Source organism: Hirundo rustica, chromosome 19 (genome assembly GCF_015227805.2).
Source record: "Hirundo rustica isolate bHirRus1 chromosome 19, bHirRus1.pri.v3, whole genome shotgun sequence".
NCBI classification, from domain to species: Eukaryota; Metazoa; Chordata; class Aves; order Passeriformes; family Hirundinidae; genus Hirundo; species Hirundo rustica.
In genome coordinates, this window is record NC_053468.1 from 1,833,180 (window position 1) to 1,856,410 (window position 23,231).

General features: G+C 41.3%; 1 protein-coding gene across 8 annotated transcripts in view; it reads right to left on the reverse strand.

Annotated features, from left to right (window-relative positions):
- USP32 (ubiquitin specific peptidase 32) overlaps nucleotides 1-23,231 on the reverse strand; it is a 63,141-nt gene that overhangs the window by 25,977 nt on the left and 13,933 nt on the right. For all 8 annotated transcript variants that reach the window (XM_058422986.1, XM_058422985.1, XM_058422984.1 and 5 more), the window contains exons 2-7: nucleotides 16,610-16,737; nucleotides 12,895-13,000; nucleotides 12,249-12,367; nucleotides 9,187-9,346; nucleotides 1,854-1,985; nucleotides 448-555 (exon numbers count right to left, since the gene is read on the reverse strand). In XM_058422986.1, coding sequence (XP_058278969.1) covers nucleotides 448-555; nucleotides 1,854-1,985; nucleotides 9,187-9,346; nucleotides 12,249-12,367; nucleotides 12,895-13,000; nucleotides 16,610-16,737 — 753 coding nt within the window. The remainder of the gene's footprint in view (nucleotides 1-447; nucleotides 556-1,853; nucleotides 1,986-9,186; nucleotides 9,347-12,248; nucleotides 12,368-12,894; nucleotides 13,001-16,609; nucleotides 16,738-23,231) is intronic.

Sequence of the window (23,231 nt, forward strand, 5' to 3'; positions counted from 1 at the left end):
CAAAACACAGGAACCTTGCAGGGAGCCAGCTGGGAACTGGGCAGTGAAAAGCCACAACATGCTATTTAGCACAAGACAATCAAATAGGACATTTGTTTGCTATTATAGATAATGAGTAGCTAAGTGTTTGCACTTTCTATATTGAGATACACACTTCTGCCTCAAAATGCAGAACACTGCAAAAATAACTTCTGAAATGTAGTTTTTCCCAGTTAGATAATTTACATGGAACTACTGATAAGCTGTAAAATATATGGAATTAGGTTTAATCATCCTTTATAAAAGGAAACCGTGATATTTAAAATTCCTCTTTTTTTTTAACTTCTAAAGTCACCTTTCACAGACTTGTCCAGTGGGAAAACAAACTCAAAAGGTGAAAACAACTAAACCTCATTGTTCAAACCGAAAAACTCCTCCCAAATGAACAGTTAAATTCTGCATACTTACACTTCTGCCTCTCTGCCAAGGGTCCCCTGCAACATGCTGAGAGCCCACAGGAAATTTCTTTAAAATCTATGTGATTGTCTCGGTTTTCATCAAAAGCATTAAACAAACCTGCAAACCACAAAAGCATCTCCTGTTACAGCACCCGAGAGAGGCACCCAGCACCTCCACCAGGGGTTAATGGGGAACAGGGGCAAGGAGAAGTACAAAACACTTGTCATTTATTCTCATTAAGCGTGATGAAGGTAATTAAGCGCTACTAAGGCCATTTAAAGGTGAATGAGATCTGATCCAGCCAGGGGTGGGGAGGGAATCAGGAGCTCTGAAGAGCTGCCTGGCCCTCACACCCTCCCTGTAATGACCGATTTAGAGTGGAGCTGAACCAGTGTGGCCAGAAATTCCAACGTGCCTGACAGAAATTCCTATGGAAATCACTGAATTTCACTGCAAACCTGGCCCTGGGTGAAGAGCTGTAGCTACCAGCCTTCAAAGCATTTAAGAGTTCAAATCATTCAGCATTATTTATCCCGTAATTTGTTTTCTTTTTTAGCAACAATGACTCTACAGAAGCGAAAGAATGACCAGAAACCATTCAAGTTTCCCCAAAGCAGCTGTGTAAGTTTAAATCATTAAGTAGATAAAACACACTCAGAAACAAAAGGATGTGGGGATACATCCCTGCAGAACTAGACATAAATTGTGATTTTTTTTACCATTGCAGATGACTTTCCCATTTGTTACTTACTGCTGCCACTTGTCAGTAAAGCAAACCTTTTGGTAATAAAAAAATTGTCACTCCAGGACTCTAAACCAGAACTGGAGTGCAAGTGGAAGGTCCCCAAATGTCCCCGTGTCGTGCCGCAAATGGCAATGGGACAACTGCAACCTCCAGTTATTACCAGAGTGGCTTCAAGTGGACAGACCAGTTTGGCTGTCAGTAGAAATGACAACTTACAAATCTCCTGACTGAGTCTCCTGAATAAAATCTTCCTTAATTTACCCTGTCAGGGAGGAGTGTTCCATGGGCTGCATGGCACAACAGCTGACCTGCACACTGAGCTGGCATTTAATAGATGGAACTCCCATTTGTCAGCTTAAAAGTGCTCCATGTTCTCTCACTCAGGGCCAGCAGTTTATTCTGACTTTACAGAAGATTAAGGAAAAAAAAAAACCTACAGAGCAACTTCTACACGAAATGTGACATTTCCTGCCAGCTGATAAGCGCAACGCCTCCTTCAGCATTCCCCATTTCCCAACAAACACATTCCTCCAGCCCCTTCTCCCATTTCGCAGGACTCAGTGAAGTTATTCTGCCCTTCAAGCTTACAGGAGATTTGAGAACATTTTTGAGCCATCACAGGTGTAAGTGAGCAGAGCAGCAGCGGCTCCTCACTGAGCTCATGCCGTACCTTCACTCAGAGACTGATGGATTGGGGGGGACACTAAGGGGGCAAACGTTTCCAAATCAAAGCGGCCAGTTCTCGATTGAGCTTTGAGCAGCCAGTAGCGCTTCTCCAGGTCGATGATGTCGGATTCTTCCACTGCAGAATCAACAAAAATAAACCAAAATTACCTTCTTTGGCCACAGAATCTTCTTCCCTGTTCGCCCTTGAGGAGTGCACCATCGTCACAAGTGTGTAGGAACACAGAAATTAACTTTTCCCACTGCTAGAGCCTCCCTTCTTCACCCGTTTCTTTTTGGTGATTTGAACAGGCAGATTATATCTGCAGTGTCTTTTCCCAAGGTGTTCAGTATTTAAAGCCTCGAAAAAGATGTGAAGAGGCATTTAAAAAAAAAAAATAAGAATCATAGATTTTTTTCAAGGAAAAGAATTATGTAGTACTTGGCTGTCCTTAAAAAAATCTTATTTGAAACTTTTAGCTTTTTTAATACAGTAATAAATAATTAAATTAATTAATTACACAGCTAACTTAATAAAGCTAAATTTTAATGTGGCATTTAAATGTTGTATCTCAGCATTATTTTCTTCCAAATATAAAATAGTTAGTTTCCCTTTATTATTTGTACTATAGAATGATTTATGCTTATTTAATTTACGGTAAACACTGGGGGAGTGGTTATTCAAACCTACAACACAGAGGAACTTAAGAGAAAATTTAAAAAGGGGGAAAAGCCCCTAAACCCAAGAAATAAAACAAAGTGCTAAGCAAGGATAGATAAAAATAGCCAGAGGAAAAACTTGTGTTTTCCTCCAAAACATTCTATACAAACGCTCCCTTTATGCTTTATCCTTGAAATCAAATATATATATATATATAAAAAACAAGACTAAATTTCTGCCCAACAATACTTTTAACCTTTTTACATATGCAAGTGTGTCACGACAGTGCTTCAGGTCAGTGCCAATTAATTGGCTCTCAAATAGATCTGGAATGACAAAGCTGTCTATATTAAGAACCACTACGTGTGATCTCATTCCCAGATGGTTCTGAGCCTCTAAATCCACGCCAGCTTTCTAATAGGTTTAACTTGAGCTATTTGGCCTGGTTTAGTCCACAGAAACAATAATAATCCGGTAAGGCTTAAGAACAGAAAGGCTTCGCCTAAAAAAGTTGCGTCAAATTGAAACTTTATTGATTTCTTTCCCCGTTTCTGTCATTAGTGGCAGTAATTGACTTTAGAACAGTAACTTGGGTAAGGTGCAGTGAGCATGGAGCAGCTGTAGCTACCCAGCAGGAGCATCCTATGAGGCACCAAAACTCACCCAACTCCGCACCCTGTGCGGCAGAACGAGTGGAAAACCTCAATAAATACCTGGAGCTGGAGGGGTGGAAGGGCTTTGCCTTTCCCTGTAAGGTGTTTTTGGACAGCCCAGCAGGAGAAGGGACATCAGTGACCAATGCCCCTTTCCTGGGTGCCTTCAGAGCAGTCACGGAGGTGACAACCCCAGCCCTGCCCCAGTTCCTCAGGGCATCATTCCCAGCTCCTGTGCCTTCACACAGGGACAGAAGAGATGATCCAGGAGAAAAACTCATTTCCTTTCTCCTCTCCTCCTCCTTCCCGGATGGATCAATGCCCTGATCTGTTTTTCCATCCCCTGCCTCTTGGCTGGGGTCTAATCACAAACTTACTTGGGTTGGAAGGGGCCTTTAAAGGTCACCCCAATCTCCATGGACACCTCCCACACCATCCAACCTGAGGAATCCACCACCTCATCACAAAACCTTTCTCCCTCACATCTCCTCTTAGTTTAAACCCATCACCACAGGCCCTACTGAGAGCCCGTCCTCAATACACGAGGAAGCAGCAATCCAAATTTATAAAGGAATATTATTCTACTAGAAATCAAGAAAAAGGAATAGAGGAGTTATTTCTTTAAAGATCAGCACATGGCAATATCACAGATATGAGGAGAATCCCAGGACCCTTCCCAAACCATGGCAGAGGGGAGGTTGTGCTGCCATTTAGGAATTCCACTTCCACCTTACTGCTCTCATTAGCAAACACAAAAGCATTATTTATGTTCTCTTGTGCATGACCATGTAAATCACTTTGCTTCCTTTTAATCCACCTCTGTAAGTAGGAAGAATAACAAATGTGTGAGCTGCACTTCATTCTTCAAGGGATGCAACACAGAATATTCAAAAGCCAGCAGGAAGCTCAAATTGTCCTCACTGAAGAGTAAATCTGCAGAACCCTTCTTCCTCTGGCAGGTGCAATTATTTGTCTTTAGTAATTAAGAACTGCAAGAACGTTATATTTTGCCAGAGAACCTCTCTCAAATACCTACAGCAGAAGTTAGTTGTATTCTGATTTTTTTCGATTGTACTTCACAGACGTTTCTACAGTGCTGACTCCATTGTTTAATTTCATGTCAGAAAAGAAAGGTTATCAGAAAGCATCTTGTCCTTCTGTTCACAGTGGGTGAACCGACATCATGGTCACTCAAAGACAGAGAATTTTCAAACAATCACCTTGAAAAGAACAGCTGATAAGTGTTAGCACAAGCGTTACATTTTTATTCTTGCCCCGCTGCACTGACTTTCTGCACAAGAGCCAAGCACTTGAGAAAGTAAAAACCAAGCAGTGAGTAACGTTCTTAGCACTGATTAGCCTTACACAAATCAGGTTAACCACGAGCAAAAATGTGACAAAGGAATATTTCTCCCTTACAGCTGTAACGAATTGCAGCCCAGTGCACGGGCTGCAGTGAATAAAAGGGAGCAGGATTTATTGGATTGCAGCACAGGAAGTTTAACTGCAGCTGAGCAGCAGCTGTTGCGTAATTTCATCTCTCCAGAGTGATTTTTTTTCTCACATAATCTTGTAAATCAGTCTCGAGATATGCAGTGCGCCGTCTATTCCTCACTGAGTGCAAACTGAAAGAAATCTCTGGCAATTTATGATTATACACATAATCGTATTTGTTACTGAAGTTAAACGAAGCATGGGAAAGGCACAGTACACCTAATACCCAAACATACCAATGGGCATGACAAAGCACCACATTCCACAGAGGTTTGGTACAGATAAAGGATTTTATCTCTTCAAAATACATACTTTTTTTCTCTAATGTCTGTTCAAATCACATCAAAGTGTAAAACTGGGCTTTCATTCAGATTACTTAAAACGATGTATTTTATATACACGATCTAGGCCAAAACCTCAGGACACACAGGCTTTCCAGGCCAAGTAATTACTCATTTTGGTAATTAAATACATGATATGATTATCTGAGGTCACATGGACTTGATTCACCTGAGAAATTTAAGCAGTTTACTACCACGTGCTGATTTATGTCTCCCTCATCACTTGCCCGATAGAAATGCAAAAAACCTTCAGATCTGTAAAACTATGAATATTTTTTTTGTTAAGTTCTCTAAGAATTGGACCAAGAGAATCAAAGGGATGATAACAAGTACAACTGAAGCACTGTCTTCTTGTAAAGGAAGAACAAATAAACATTTTCAATCAAAAGAGCATCTAAAACTACTAAAAATGACTTAATTTAGAGCGTTGATCAACAGGCAGGTGCATGGCAGCGATGAACACTAAACCCCCACGCTACGTTTTAATGCCGTTCCCACAAAATATTCCACAGATACCAAGCCATGAATAACCTTCTGCCTTAGAAAACAAATTTAAAAACACGTTTCCCTTTCAGCCACTGCTTATCACAATTCTTTACACGACCGGAATTCACCAAGCATCCCAACAGACGACCAAAATTCCGTTTTTACCCACCTATGGGTACGATCCTGTCTGGCTCACAGCAGCAGAAACATACCATATTCCCAACATTTTACCAGGCCTCGGATCGTTCCCTGTTCAGCAGGACGTGCTCCAGGCAGACCCCAGGCCCTGCTGGCAGGGAGGGCTCCTCGTGGCAAACACCAAACACCGCCTCTCGCTCACAACCCTCCTTTGTGGCTTCCAAATTAACCCCCAGAAGACTCTGGGACTCCGAGCTGCTTTGCAAGACATAAAATAGCCCGGAACTAAGAGGATAACAAGTGGCAAAATACAGATTAAGTGACACCGAGGCTTTTACTTATCGGCCCGGGCTGCTGTCAGACTTTCATCTTTGTGCTTTTCCTAATTAAAAGCAAACGCACGGGGAAGGGGACATCAAAACCTCTGCCAAGAGAGCTCCAGGTGTTCATCCAGCAGAATATGGATTATCAGTGCCTCAAGGTGGGAACGGGAGGTGTCAACAGCACAGCTCCTCTCACAGCACGAGCGTTCACGCTCGGGAAAGGCAGCGCGCAATGAAACCAGCCCTTAAAAGCAGCTTTTATGAAGCCAAAATCTTCAGGGTTGTTTTCTAGTGGCTTCCACGCATCCCCTGCCCCAGCTGCAGAAGGGGAATTTAACACCCAGCCTTTGAATGGCAGCAAAGTGAAGGGATCCCCTCGCTGCACTTTGCTTCCAGCCTCCCATCCTCATCCTCCCACGGAGCTGACAATCCCACCTCGTGCCTTCCACAAGGCTCAGCTTGGATTTCGTGCTCTTTCCAAAACTGCCTCTTCCATTCCAGCCACGCTGCCTGCTTCTCCGGGCCTCCTCTCGGTTACTGCACTAAATGAGTGGTAAATGCGTATTCGAAAATAGAATTATTGGTACTGATGATTGCAGTCAGAACTGCACCTCGGTGGGTGAGAGCCGGCAGAAAGAACAGGGTGAATTTTTCTGACAACACAGGAGTCTCTTCCATCCAAAGGGGAATTTGGATGTTACTTAATCAGAACTCGGTGACACAAGAAGTACAGATTAAACATTCTGTCAGTTCAAAACCAGCAACTTGATGAACAGAGTTATTTTCCCCTTGGAAAAGGGCAGAAAACCTGAGTACCTAAGCCCATTACATGGCACTGAGTCACACCAAAATGACACACAAAAAAGGCATCCAGCACCTATGCTGCAGCAGAAAAAAAAACTATTTCCAGCTAAATGAAGGAAATCAATGAGGTGTCCCCTGAGTCAGCATGACAGAAATGTGGGATTCACAGGCTCCACCGCAGTGCTGTTCAATGTGATGGCTTCAAAAATATATATATTAAATAAATTTAAATGCATGTGATCATACTAGAGAGAAAATCCAAACTAGTGGTCACTCCTCAGGTGCAAGATGAATTCATATCCCTGAAAATGCTTTTCTAGGATCAAAGGCCAGTTCTTTTGGCAGCTTTCAAATAAAATTATTCATATTTCTGATTTAAGTGAAATGGAACAAAATTTGATTAAAAGCAGCAAGTGTGTGCAACTTCCTGTAACTTTAAAATTTCATTTCTAATTATGTGTTGAGAAATGTAATTAAAGTCATCTGCACACCAAAACAAATGTTATTTACAAAGGAAAAATTAGTATTCCTTTGTTTCCCTGATAGCCTGGCTCATTAAGCAAATTTAAATGGAGTCAGTGATGCTTTGCAGTGAAATGGGGGCTGCTCCTAAATCAAAGGGAATAACTTTCCCTATTTTTTATCACTGCCATCTCTTATGGCTCTGACACATTGTCCAAAAAGCTGGATGGGGAGCAGAGTGTGAGGTGAGGATGGGGAAGGGGGCTGAGGCTGTGCCAGGAGATGCAGCAGGACTGACAAAACCCCTGATTGCACCAGTGAGTGGCACTAATTACTTTGCATTTTACAACAGAAGAAAGTGGAAACCTTGCCCTCTTTCTCTGCATTATGGTGTTTGCCTCAGTTTACCAAACATTATCTCACTTCTTGATCCTTCCAAAGGCAACCATTCTCCCAGGAAAAAATATTAAGAACAAGCCTTCAACAGCTCTCGGTGTTTTACACATTCAGCTGTGTTAAAAATACTTGTGCACTGAGTTTCTTACTCTTTGGAGTGACCTGGTTAGGCTGAAATTACTTCCAAGCCTCGAGCACTTGCATTTGCCTGACTTTTGCATCTGTTGGATGAGATTCCTACGCTGTTGTAAATCACAAGGGAGTTCAGTAAAATTTATAGAGGTCCAAACAGAATTGTCACGTGAACTTGCCAATTCTGTGGACAATAACCTCATCACCCCCATGTATTTCTGGAATTCACTGAAAAGCTCAATCCCAGCTCTGACACAATGGTACCAGTGACAGGGATCTCAAAACCAGAAGTGAAAACAACAACCAATATGAAATAAAATCTATTAAAACAGTAGCTGTTAAATTATTTTTTAAATTCCAAACCTCGGTTTCAATATAAATAAACTTTCTGGGAAAAGCCCAGTAAAAACTGTTCCGAAAGTTTCCATTTCAAAGCATAAAAAAGAGCAGGTCTCAGTTTGATACAGGTCAAGATCCTTCCCAGAGCTGAACTCCAGAACACTCAGAGGCTTGGGGGTTTTTTCACATTCCTCTTTCTCCACCTCGTCTGTGAGACCTCAGAATATTCAGTGGTTTTCTGCAACCTCAACCTTTCACGTAATGCAAATAAATTACCTGTTCATAAACTGCTGACTTCACCACGCATTTTCATTTCAGATGGTCAGAGAAGAGTTTGAATGCTCTTATTGCAACCAAGAGGATAAAAGGAGTGTGCTGCTTTATTCAAGGAACTCACCCATTAGAGGATTATTCAATGCCACCCTGACACCAGTGAGGAAAATCCAGGAGAGCGCATAAAACACAAGCAGAGCGCTCAAATCCCTGACACCTCCTTCTCCCAGGGATCCTCAGGATGGAATGGATGCTTGCATTACTCTGGTACATCAATGATCTTTATCGGCTTTTTGTTTTTAGATTTAATTTCAAAACCAGCTGTTCCTTCTTTTACGTTAACACAGACATAAGGAAGCACTTCTGCTCCGGAGACAGTTCCTGAGGATGCTTCTCTTCAGTTAATTCTACCACATGCCAGGAATATTATTTATTTTACTGGAGAAGCAAATTAAGAGGTAACACTTCTTTTTGAAACAAATATTATTTTCTCAACTCTCTCCGTAGTTTTACAACCCACTATAAAGACCAAAAATAAACCCAGCATTACCAGCCAGCCACTTCAGAAGACACTTTTTTTATTTTGCTTGCTTGGTAGCAAACTTCTATAGAAGTGTTGTAGCCTCAGCATTATTATCCCTTAAAAATAACAACCCAGTGTCCTTGTGGACAACATTTTGTATCACAGCACAGAAAAGCAGAGAAGAAGCGAGCTCAGAGAAGGAATTTCTCCCACTGAACCGAGCGCAGCGGAGCAGGCAGACTCAATGAATGACTCTGGCTGTGAACTCTGGCAGGTTTTGCTAAGACGTGCAGGACAAGCAGCACCTTTACTCACAGTGTGTGACTCCAGCCAGGGTCTGGTAGAAGGTTGGGGTGTCACTGTCATCAGTGAGGGTCACGTACACCCCTCCCGAGAGCAGCCACCGCGAGAAGGTGAAAGCGTCTTTGTTGTGCAGCAGCCAAACCCTGAACTTCTCATAGTTCACCTTCTCGCCCTGCAAGGAAAACCAGAAAATGGGAGCTGTTTTTCTCACTGCCAGTAAACAGGAACCATCCAGCTGTATGAACAAAAAATTGGGACAATCTCCTAGAAAAATAAGTGCTAATGTAATTTTTCTGCTTGGAGCCGTGCCTGTTTTTCCTTTTGCTTTTGAAACAGCAATGGGAGGGAAATTAACTTTCAGTTCTCTCTGCATTTCAGCCACCTACTCAATGTGGCCTTTGGAAACTCATTTACCCTGAACCTCAGGTGAAAGGGATGAAAAGAAAAATGGTTACTTGCAATTCAAAACAGCAGAGGTTATTTTGTTGAATTTAAATGTATTATTATAGATACCGGCTCTGTTGCACCAAAAAAAACTGGTGCTATAAAATCACAAACATTCTGTTCTATTTGTGCAGGTATACAAACAACACAGAAAAATCAGATTTGGGAATAACTAATGCTGTGATTAATTACTGCAGGAACATGTGGACTTTCTTGCCTCTACTAACCAAACCCCACACTGAAGCATAAATGTGAACATGACATTCCCAGGATCTGCTCACTCCGTGCCTCCTGGAACTCCCTGATCAGGAATACATAAAAACTACACATTCACAGAATTTCAGTGCTGTTTAAACCATTTCTTTGAATCCTTGCCAAGCTGTGGCCATGAAACCATAGGGATCAGCAGACTAATTTCTACAGGACCTACAAAACTACCTCAAATAAAAGCAAACCCATTATCAGTAGACAAACTCATTATATGGAGATTCTCATCTCCAGGGGAAATAAACAGGGGGCTGCAAAGTGGAAGAGGTTTCAAGTCATTGATTATTTAAACTCCCCTCATATCACAGACCATTAAACTTCACTGAATTACATCTCTACAGAATCCAACAATTTGCATTTGGCCACGGACTATCTGCAACTGCCAAGTGCAGAAAATTGAAAATTCACTATATTCCCTTTGCCAGGCTGCTCCAATGGTTCATCACCAGCACTGCTGAAGCATTTGCTTCCTATTCCCATTGCAGGGGACTGTTTCAGTTCCAGATATTCATTCTTTTTATGCCTCTTTTGCTAGACTATAAAGAGTTTTATATTTTCATCCAACAAATCACAGAATGGTTCGTGTTGGAAGGGACATTAAAGCCCATCCAGTGCCACCCCTGCCAGGGCAGGGACACCTCCCACTGTCCCAGGCTGCTCCAAGCCCTGTCCAGCCTGGCCTTGGGCACTGCCAGGGATCCAGGGGCAGCCACAGCTGCTCTGGGCACCCTGTGCCAGGGCCTGCCCACCCTCACTTTGATTTCTTATTCTTTCATTTCTCCAACAGCTTGGATCAAGAGAAAAGAACATTTTCTCACCCCTGTTCCACCCTTTCCTTATACTTTTTGCACTGCTCTTTGTAAAGGCAGCACGAGCCGGGTCATTAAAACTCCAATTTTCCTGGGAAGGACAATGAAGAGGGACAGAAAAACTTTAGCCAGGGGGAAGAAAGCATTTGAAGCAAGCAATGACTACAGCTGAGCTACGACAGAACTTGAGCAACGCAGTTATCACTTCTGTATTTCAGAATCAAAAGGAAAACTCATACAGAATATTCTAAAGCTTTTATCTCTAGCTGAGTACATGCAATAATTTTGATGAACAGAAGTACCTGTAAACATCATTCTTGAAATCAAACCCAACCTCCATAAGGCAGGCAGGAAGGCCCAGAGCAGGAATATTAAACTTTCTCACTCTCCAACAACGACCGTGGATGATTAAGAGCCCAGTAAATCCTGCTGAGTGGGTTATTACACTATTTTAATTTTAAAAGAAAAATCAATATGCAGCATTTTCCTCAACAGGAAAATGCTCTGAAGCTCAGATTGATACTCATCTTCCTGCAAGGCTTCATAAAGTATTTCTGGATTTCTTGGACAGTGTGCAATTAACTTGTAGGGTGCAATTCATCACAGCACACTGATGGGAAATTATAAATAGGAAATGGCACCGTGGGGCAGCTCCAGAAGCTGGACTGCAGTGGACTCAGGATTTATGATTCCAGCCAGGGCTCAGGAATGCAATCACTGCCTCCAAAGCCAACAGGACACCAGGGCCAGATCAGAGTCTGGCTCAGGCAATGCCACAACCAGGGTTATCTCCAACACTGAACCATAAAGTCTAAAGTAATTAAGTAACCTGACAGCCACAAATAAAGCTGCCAGTCAATCTGGTGAATCCTTTTGCCAGAAGAATGTACAATGATGTCTCCATTTTGCTGGTCTTAGTTCTCTGATAACAAACCAACCAAAAAAAAAACCTGAAAATTCATCAGGATCCCTGGAGTCCAAGAATCATCTGTGAATATAGCAAAGTACCAATGCCCTGGTTTAGAGGAGGACTTCAGCAAGCTCCAGAAAGATTACATCTCTCAAACAGCCTAAAGCATAATTAAATGTTGTAGCTCCTGGCAGGAACAATGATACAAAAGCAATAATATAAAACTATTATTTTGAACCAACCACTGCTGCCAGGCATTTTTAAATCCCAATTTTCTTTCTTCTCAGCTCTGTGTTCTAGATTTCTTCCCTGATTGCAATAAAATGTTCACACTAATGATTAAGTTCCCAGCAGCAATATTAGTATTTAAATTTACCTGATGACATGATTACCATTGGGAAATGATCTCTTTCCAAGCAGCACAGTGAATACAAGAGCACAGAGAATGCCTGCATTTATACACCAAATACTGTTCCCATCAATATAAATTACATGTAATACCACAACACAAAAAAACCAAGAGCTTTTACCCCATTTAAACAAGGTCAATTTGTTCCCATGTGTGCACGAGTAGGAAAAAGAAGCTACTTAATGTAATCCTGACTTTTTTGTAAATGCAACAGGAGAAAAGGCGCATGACAAACCTCAGAGAAGCATTTCTTGAGTGACTCTGGGACTTTCCCATCAACCACATGCAGCATCTTCTCCATCTCTTCACGGACAACATAACTCCCAGATTCATTAGAGAAGAGGCTGAAAATATCTGAGGAAATAGAAATAGGTGTAAACATCTACGGCAGAGACATTTTTCAGATTTAAAGTTTATAACTGGCTGAGAATATCAAAGGCTGTGCAACAACTAAAGGACTAAAAACTTGAGTTGATTCAAGTTCAAAACAGGCCCACAAGGTTTAGGTCCAGATCTTCCTTTTCTTCCACCACTGTAATCAAAAGGAAATTGAATATTATCAAGTCAGATTAACAGAGAACACGAAACAACAGAAGTCAGTGGGCAGATAATTTCTTTTTTTTTTTTAAAATATCAATGCCATTCTCCTTCCTCTGCCCACATACAGAGACCATCCGGCTTTCTGTAGGATCCCAACACTGACACTGGTGATGACTTGGCAAATATTTCATTTCAATGAATACAGAAAACAAAAATGCACCTAATTTCAAAAACTACAGCTAAAAATGCTTCAAAAAACTCCCGTCTTCACTGTAAAATGGTCACACTTTACACTCACAATCCACTGCCTCACTGTTACTGTTTGAAGTTACATCACTTACACTTTGTTTTCTCCTCCTCTCTGCCTCTTGTGAGTAGAACTAATCCAACTATCAAGTTATTGAAGTGCAGCCCTTTGGATATTCCTCCAAACGAACAGTAGATAACCTAGAAGAATAGAGAAGTTAACCAAAAACAGAGAAGTTAACCAGAATCAGGGCAAACAGATATCAGCAGTAACATCAGCAGCTTATAGAGGCTCCATGTTACACGGATTTTAGGCTCAGCACCTCACATTCAGCTAAACACATTTCAGTTATTAATTGTGTCACCCTTTTGTACCTTCTGGTACCTACAAAGAGCCTTTCCTTAGTGAAACACAGGCACAAGTCACGAACAGCAACATAAAATCTCCACGTTAGAACCCTCCAGTGAAGACACTTCTCACTTGTTCGTGCTGTTTCCCAAATTTCTCTATTTCTGGACTGCAAACTCCTCCAGGCTGGGCTCTGATATCTCAAAGGCAGCAAGGGGGTGCAGCAGGAATCCCCAGGGCCAGGCTGGCAGCAGAGAGGGGAACACCAGAGCCCTGTGAGTCACTGCCGCATCACCGGGTGCTTTCCTCAACTCAAAGTTAAGCCAGGACTGGGAGTGCCCAAACAAAAGCAGTGCTGGGCCTGGCAAGGTTAGACCTGGCCAAGCCACACAGTGAGTGCTGTGGTGGCAGGAAGGTGATAAGGGAACACCTAAAACAAGAGTGGCTACACCAGATTTACTGCTGCTCCTGCAGCCTTGGCTGCAGACACCTCACAGCAGTGCTGTGTGACGTGCAGAAATCCTCTCCTTGTCTGTCTGTCCCTCCATCCCTCATCCATCCCTCTGGACCACTAAAATCTGTCTGCAGGCATGGCAACGTCAATCAATGTACAGCAGGATCTCATTTCTCCACAAAACGTCCCGACCCTCACTTCCATCCCACTCGGAGACACGACATTCCCCAAATTCTTTCATTTCCACAGGGGGCTCAGATCAGCCTCTTCTGCCACTAAACTTTAATCCAGTCACAAATGCTTGAAGGGCTGAATTATTAAAACAGAATTTGTGCTTTATTTGGACACAACAATTATAGAGGCTTCAAGGCAGAGATTTGAATTCCACGCTTTTTTCATGTCTAAGCCTTCTGTCTTCACCAGATGCCTTCAAGGCTACCCTGCCCATGTGAGCAATTTACCTTCACGTTACACTGGAATCATTCCTTTTTTTGAAATATGCAGCTAAAATATCCACTCGCTCCTGCTGAACTTTGTACATCTCAGCTGCCATAGCAGATGAGCACCAAATATCACATTTATACACTATTTCATCACCACGCAAGGATTGCTCATGAGACAAACAGAGGAAAGGGATTCTGTGGATAATGTCCAATGTTTCAGTATTTAATATATGTAATTACAACCACGGGCAGCTGGCACTGCTTGGAATTTAGCTGCTTAATCATTCCTTGGGAAGAGTTTATAAACTCTGACTAGTCACGTAACACATCATTTCTAAGCAAGGAACTCCGCATTTTTTCACGTTGGTGTGGCATTTGGAAAACTTCTAACAACGTGCACCATCAAAATGTGATGCAATTTTGTGTTTTCCAAAATTACTTCATGCTGTTGCAGCTTTACTTAAAAAACAGCCACACCCGGGCAGAATCACAGCAAATTGCATTTCAGAATGTAAAATTTACTATCATTATACAGCACATAACACTTTTTTTTATAAAATTTAAGCCTGACATGTTCTGTTTGATGAAGAATATTACACGATTTAAAAACCAAAGCTGTGTTCATGCTCCCCACCACCTGAGCTTTCCTGCAGTTTAACAACACAGACGCATCCCTAAATTTCCTTTTATTAATATCTTCAACTCCACTCCCCCAAGAGATCCTCCCAGAACACGTAAGAAATGTTTTGTGTGCAGGACAATCACCCAAACTGCTGGACCAAAGTTCCACTGGTTTCACTTCTCTGTTTAAAGTCCCGTTTAAAGCTCCTGTGTTTTTAATTTAACAAATTCCTGAGGGCCTCTTGCTCCTGAGCTATGAAAAACCATCACTCACAACACGCAGAGCACACAGCCCAGCAACCTGAGGCTCCAGATGATCTCTTTTAGTGACTGAAAGGCTGAAAACTCCAGGTTTTTAGCTGCCTAATGACTCTGCTGCCTGTCCCCATCCTGAAGCCAGGAATTACAAAGCATGCCTTGACTCAAATCCCAATTTTGGCCCAAATCCCAATTTTGGCCCAATTTACAGTTTTCAAGCTCCCAGATTTGATACTGCACTGCCTGGGTATGAAAGCTACAAGTACATCATAATTTGTACTCAAATTTTGAGATGGGTTCTGATGAGAAGCCATCAAAATCCAATTAGGATTCTTCCATTAATTTTATTTCACCACCTGGAAACCAAGAACTGCTCTATAACGATGATGAGGGTTAAAAGAGAGAATCATCACCACAATTGTGTCTTTAAGGACAGATTTAAAAAAAATAAAATAAAAACCAGGCAGCAGACATTTGCAACCCCAGAATCTCTGTTTGTGACCAAATCAGTAATTTAATCCTTAATATTGACATAAAAGGGAGATGAAAGTACAAGTTACCGCAGAATATAAAACTCTCAATATTTTATACTATTTCAAACCAATCATACATTGTGAAAGATACATTTTTGTTTACTCTTAGGAGTTACCAAAACATCCAGGAAACACTCAAAAATTCATACTGAAGACAGGCTCCAAGCTCTGGGCTAATCAGACCCCTCCTCCTCCACTGCAAATTTTCCTGCTAAGCCTTAAACACCCACATAAAAAACCAACTGTTTACAGAAGTAAAGTAGTATCATCCTCTTTGCCAACACTTAGGAAAAAACAGGGGGGGAAAAAGAATGGAGAAAATATTAAGCTCAGGAAAAGGAGCCCTGCCAGAGTGTGAAACCTTGAGCAATGCAACACTTCAGCACTCACATTATCTAAATAAAACTGGGAGACTCGCACGCTGCCTCTGAGGTCAACAGCGCTGAGGTTGCCAAAAATAGAAGCTGTGACTAGAAATGACACGGAGCAAGAGATCATTTGAAAGGTCTGCCTGATGTTTGGTCTCTCTACCAATAATATTTTGATATCTCTCTCAAGAAAGGGGTATCTCTATAAAAGAAAATAACTTTGTAAACATGCACGTGTGTAGGATGGTATTATTATTTTTTTTAGATGTATACACATGGATACATGTTTACATCCATGTTGCAAATTTTGATTCTGAATTTTGATTATTTTTCAGCTCATTTATACATTTATTATGAGCAAATTTATTTTTAAGAGCTTGTAAAGGTTCATCTTTAGAAAACAAAGTAACAGCCAACAGAATCTCAAAGAAACCAACAGCAAGTGCCATCTCTGGAGTAAATAAAATCTGTTATCATGGTCTCGTTACAAATTCCCAATCTTTTAATTGCCCAAATTTGCATCTGGATATTCAGGTTTACTTCAAAGTCATCTAGCAGGTACTAATAGGGTTGGGAGCAGGTCTCAGCCCAGCACATCCCTGAGCACCCACGACCCAAGCCTGGAAAACCATTTTCAGGCAGAGACTGTGCATTGTGATATTGCATAAAAAATGGAAAGCAATTCAATCAACTCCATGAACATTTGTGTGTGCACAGCAGCATCCAGCTGCCCGTTACCCACTGCTTTTGGCTTCCCAGGAAAAGCAGCAAGTTCACAGCTCACCTCAGCAACTTTGGGAGGGACCCCATCACCCAGAACTTCCCTGATGAAGCACTGCTGGGTCATATAATAGGAGAGGCCACAAGTTCTCTTGAAAGCATCTTTGAGCCTCTTCAGTTCTATGTCTGTAACTGAGAACAGAGGAGAGAAAAAAAAATTATTAAAATGTGGTCAATAAAGATGTTACAGAAAGGTGATAGCTTAAGGAATCTCAAAATCCTCCGCTCCTTACGTTTACTTTTACAATAAAAAGACATGAAGAAATTAAATGCATGACTTCCCCTAAAGAGTGGGAAAATGTGACTGGGGAAAATGAGATCTAATAATCTAATCTTGCTTGAAAAGAGAGGAGGGAAGCAGACCTGTGGTTACCATCAGTGTGAACAACAGCTCACTGCCTAAGTTTTCTGACTACAACATTGGATTGTAATTTGTTCTAAATTCAGCACCATTCTTGTCACACAAAGGAAAATAAGGCAGCTTTATGATCAATTTTGCATTGCATGTAAGCCAGGGAAATTATCTGCGACCAGCAGTGGTGAATATTATTAAGAGCAGCTCCAACAGCATCTTTCAAGCAGCGTCATCTATTAACCAGTCTGCTTTTCTGTATTAAAACAAATCCTTTATCACCACTATGAGTTCACGAGACAGTGCAGTGAGGTGTGATTTAATAGGAATAAAATGTTGGACTACATGTAATTCTTCACCCAAGACTCCCTTGCACAGCCAAAATCTGCTTGCCAGCTACACCTGTTCAAGCTTGTTCACAACTGTAAAGGTGGAAAATGTGATGACACCCCGCTCATCCTGGCCTGGGAGCTCCCTGGAAAGAGCTGCCTTCAGATTTTACAAGCACAAAGCAACTTTCTAAGAAAGTGTTTAAGAAGGGAAGGATCTGGTGGAACAAAACAAACCCTCTGTCCACAGCCAAGCTGCAGGGAATGGCACAGGATGCCCTGGAAGTTCCTGAGTCGTGCAGAAAAAGCAATTTACCACGCAGAAGCTCAGGGAAATGATGCTGCACACGAGAGCTGTGTTACTGTATTTATAGCAAGGCATTTTCCTTACCCTGCTATCACAAGCCAGACAGAAACAACACTGCCATGGCCAAAGGCTTGGCGAGCTTTTTGTCAGCCAAAATAAAACAGAGCACTTGAGGGCTTAATCCAGCACTCAGTAAAACATCTACTTTTCAGTCAATTCATTCATCAAAAGCAAAAAAATCAATCCTTAAAAGTAAATCACATTAAAACATTCCCCCCTAATTTTAATCCGAGTCAACACTGAAACAGACATTGGTTCCACTTAACAATTGTGTAAAAGCAGAAATTGGGTTATGTTTCCTCTCAAATTTTATTAGAGATTCTGGGTACTTGTGACCATGAAGAAAAAAAAAAAAAAAAAATCCAAGTATCTAAGAGATAAACCTCAAGTGTGACCCACACAGCACCAGAGCTATCAATTAGCACAGTGGTGCTTATCATTAGCACATATCTCATTTTACTAAAATGAGCCTGCTTTAATTACGTGGCAGAAGAATGTTGATCTCATACTGTTACCAGGCTTACAAGGTGTTTAAATTCCATTATTTCCCATTAGCATCTACCCAGAGTCACCGTGTGCTTTTGCAGGTGATGCTTTAATGACCACTCAGACAAGGAGGAAATGAAGAGAAGTGCTTCACCTCCTCTCACCTTTAAGCACAACAATTCTTCAGCCAGCAGCAACAATTCCCCACATTTAATGAGCGTTGGGATTGCTCAGGGATCATGGAAAGGGGAAGCTACTGGCTTTGTAACTTCAGCAAAGCAAAGCAAACAACCTGGATCCTAGACTAAATCCAACAGTACTGGGATGAAAATATTCTCTTTTTTTTTTGCAGGTTTTATATGCCTGCACATACACACGTATCTTTAACAAAAATAAACTCTGTGCTCTGGTTTCTTCTCCCCCTCTGTTAATTTTTTGATCTCCTCACCATTTAATCCAATCTGGCTTGGGGCTTTTGGCAAAAGTTTCTATACAAACACAGCGTTTGCTAAGCTGATGCTTACAGCACCCCTGACTGCCCAGTGTGCACTCCAGGCAGTGCTCAGGAGTAGGAAAATCCCATTTAAAGGTATCTCCCATAACCCATGGGAGTGACTGGAGCGCCAGCCAAGGTGAGGAGAAGGTTGGGAATGAGATTTGTCAAGCAGTACTCCCAAGAGCTTCAAAAAGAACTGCACTATCAGTGTATTTAACAGGAGTGATAAGTTGATTCTGCCAGCCCACGTTACATTTCAAAAGCGAGTTATTATTGCCAGAGCCCACTCAGTATTATTGTTTGCATGCAGAAACTACAAAAAAGGTCATGGAATAACAGGAAAGGTAATTACTTCCATTCCTTCCCCAGGAACCATTAAAATGACTGATGCTGGCCATTTAAAATCATCTGCAAAGCTTTGTAAAGATAAGTTCATTATACATTTAGATCCATGCACATGAAAGTACAACTGAAATGAGCAGAGTATAAATCAAAGATATTATCAATGTTTACTACGAGTCTGGAAGGCAAAATATTTGAATACAAAATCCCAACAACCAAAGCACCAATTATTCAACAGAGATAGAACACGATGGCGTGTTGAGAGGAAATAAAACTAAGTCTTCAATTATTAAAGGAACATTTCTAGAAGCAATACATCTATTACTATAATAATATTAGAAATTAGAGCACTCTCATCCCCAGAAGCTGCCTTTTTTCTCCCAATTCCACAAGCCCAACACACAGGAAGCATCACAGAACACAGAGAGGTTTTTCATCCTGCCTTTAGACACCAGTGTAGTCGACAAACGTGTTTCCTACACTGACTGAAGTTCTTTCATTAGGATTATTCACTTTTTCCAAAGGCACAGATTCCCCAAACACTTGCAGGAGCCAGTTGTCTACAAACACCTCTGAGAAGAGCATTCACAAGCTGCTGTCATTAGACACAGGAGACAGACACCACACTATGGGGTGCACCCTTGCTGTATTCACAGCCTGACAGGGAAAAACACACTGACAACTTCCCAGGATGAGTTTGTGGTAGTGAACACAGCAAAAACCATCTTCACATCCCACCTGCCAATAACAGGTGGCACAGCCTCAATATTATTGCAGGGAAAGCGACTCAATTGGCAACTCACATTTAATTCTTTACACCTCCAGATCACTCAGGTGACCTTTTGACTGTGAGGCTGATTCAAAACCGAGTTTCAATAATTAGATATTGTGTGATAATTCTGAAAAAAATCTATCAAGCCCACTTCCAAAAACCACCGGTGAAACAAAGCCCCAGACTGTCACTGTGTCTATGTTATCTTTGCTAACACAAAGCTCCTGGGCCACCTCAGCTGGAGGGCTTCCAGTAAAGCTGCAGACAGTTTAACAGGAGATTAGTGCTGCATCCAACCCTCCAGGGAATATTCCAGCTCCAGTTTGTTTAATAAAGTTTAAATGAAACCACGCCACCTCAGCTAAAAATGTCACCCGGCTTAAAGTAATTGTAACAAACCTTCAGCTCACCAACTGCCGAGGGTATTTTTAGTTTCCCAGCGTTACTTAAACTTCAGGCTGTTTATATGGATGTACTATTCCACATTTTTTGTTTGAATTCCCATCTATCCAGGTAATGAAATGTGTGGTGCCTTCCAAAACTGGCCCGTGCTGGAAACCGCCTCGTTCTGCTCTGCTTTCACCTATTTGTCACCAAGTCACCCTGGAGTTCTCTTTTTGGACTAAAACTGTATCTGAAGCTCAGAATTACGCAAGTCCAACTCTAAACTTAAACCTTGTTTTGTCACTCCTATAAAACTTTAAACTAAGCTGGAGGAAATCAACCTTTCCAGTGGAGCTCTGCAAGTTTTGCTGCCACACTCTCCATTCATTTTTGAATCTCTATTCACGTGAGGGATTTGTTTTTCTTTCCACATCCTGCAGCTCTAATCCCACCCCCACATTCTGGGAAGGTTCTAAAATCCCCTGTGAGCAATGTAGGGTTTGGGGTATGGCACCACCTCTGTCCCCTCCAAAAATCCCACTGAAAGGCCAATTTTTGACAACAGAAACTGGGCAGCAAATACCTGCCTCAGCAAAAGCTGCTCTGCTATTACCAGGCTGATAGTGAAAATTATTAAGAGTCATCAGAAAAATATAACTGCATGGCTAAATACAAGTAAAATTGATATTTTTGCTTGTTCACGTCCTGTTTTGGAAAAAGAGAGAGGAGAAAAGGGTTACATCAAAGCCAATTCCTCACTAATCAAACTACCTACACATATTCTGGGATACTTCTTGAGAGGCCTCTGAATCTGAGCTAAGGTTTGCAAAACTACCTCAATAAAGTGTTTTATTCAAATATTGTAAGAAGGATCTTGAAATCTTCCTTAATGATATCTGGTTTTGATGATGCAGCTATCGAACACAAGGAATATTAGAACTGACACACATTACAGTGTCTGCTTAAAAGGAGTGGTTGGCCAGGCCTAGTGGAGTAATTACAGCTAGATAAAAATTATTATACACCTTACCTGTGATACATGCGTCAAGAGTAAACACAAGAAATGCGTTTAAAATTCCTATTTAAAATTTATTTGCAAAGTCAGGCCAGCCACAAAAACACCTTCCCTTACAACGCTTCTCCCCCCATCCTTCGAAATTAAAGCACACTGATGTAAAATGCTGAGAAATAGAGGTTGAGACCCAAAGCACAGCTTTCCAAAGCAGGCACTTGTCTGATGGAGCGAAGGTGACAAACAAAAGCATTTGAACTCTTAATACTGCCGGAGCCATCCAGGCAAGAGACACTTAACCTCTCCATGTCTTGTCTGGGCACTGAAATGGATATAAATTCCAGCCTGCATCAGACAGATGTGTGACAAACGAGCTAAGATATTGTGTAAAAGCTACTACTAAAAAGCTGATTTAATCAGCGAAAAGGGCAGAACTCCAAGGGTTTAACTGAGGGGAAGGCAGAATTAATCTGTCCTGGCTACTATAAACTGACCAATTAACATCAGGTAGATCTAATTGGACACAGAAACACCTTCAGAATCACAAAAGCTCTGTGCAAACAATCACTGCCATTAGGAGGAGCAGCAGTAACCACACCAAAAAGCTGATCTTTGTCCCGAAAGCCTGAAATATTTAATTTGACTAGGTGAAAATAAAGGATTTATTCTGGTTCACAGGTTCCCAGCACAAAAACCCAAAGCAGCCCAACCAAGGGAGAAAACCACGATGAATCGATGATGCTGAAAGTCAAAACAGGAAACAAGATATTGCATAAGCAGGAAGAGAAAACACAGGATAAAAAGGTCAGTCAAGGTGAAGGGTCAAGAATCTTTTCCACCCCTCTGACTCAAGTACCGGTAATTTCCCCCAGAAACTGAAGCATCAAAATGCCCCCAAAACTCTCCAAACACACCCCAGAATCTGAATTTCCAATGTCACTACTGGGTGAAAAGCAGCTTGTTAAGTCAGTGCCTTAAAATACAAAATCCCACCAGCCCTGCACATCACAAGTACACAAAGCAAGCAATAATTTGCAACCATCAGCATAACACTGCATTTATTCTTCACTAAAAATAACCAAACCTGAATTCCAATAAAACTGACAACTTGCTCATCCTTCAGAAAGCAAGAAAAACTCACCTGTCTCAAGTTCTTCCTCACTTCCAGTTCAGGTTTTTTCATAATTCTAATATTTTGATTTTTAAGTGACAATTTTAGAGGTTCAATATCAAATTCACAGGGCATATAATTCTCTAACCAGACAATTATCTTCCCTGTAATCACTCGCTCAATATTTCCCTTAGGAATCTTCATCCTAGTTATACATGGAAATTTTATTACTTTTTTCATTAGTCTTTATTGTGACTTAATGGCTGTGGTTATGAAGTTGTCAAGAACCAAAGCAATTACTAAAAAGCTTCAAAGAGGTAAAACGTGCAAGTGAAAGTAAATTGTGTTTGGGAACAACCCCAAATTGGAGGAACCAACTGCAAAACACAATTGAGATAAATGAACCGGCCATAACTAAAAAGTCAACCTCCACACCCACACATCCTCACTAAAAAGGAATCCACTTGGGAATATTTTGGGAGACAACACAGACTAAAAACTCGTGCCTTCCCTAATGGACAAATGAATCCACTCCTAAGGAATCTTCTGTACGTGGAATATCACAAATGGCACCACTCAATTTACACAGGGCACCTCCAGAAAGGCTTCACACGACGTTTACCAATAACAGCAATTAAAGGATAAAAACAACACAGTTTGGGAATTTAAAAAAAAAATTGAATTATTCAATCCAGCTGTATTTTTTTCCTCCCACCTATTCTTTGGTTTTGGAAGCAGTGGCTCATCCTGTGGATAAAGCTTTCCCTGGTTCTATCAGACCTTCCCCTAATGCATATCAAAGGTTTAACATCTCCTGTGCAGGGAGTGCAAGGAGATTTTAGCCATTACAACAGGATTTGCCAATTTTCTCTAACACAAATACTTAGCATTTATGTGATGCTTTTAATCTTCAAAGAGCTTACTCCTCACAGTCCCCATCCCCAAAAGAATGGCAGCATTCCCAGCCTGTTTTAT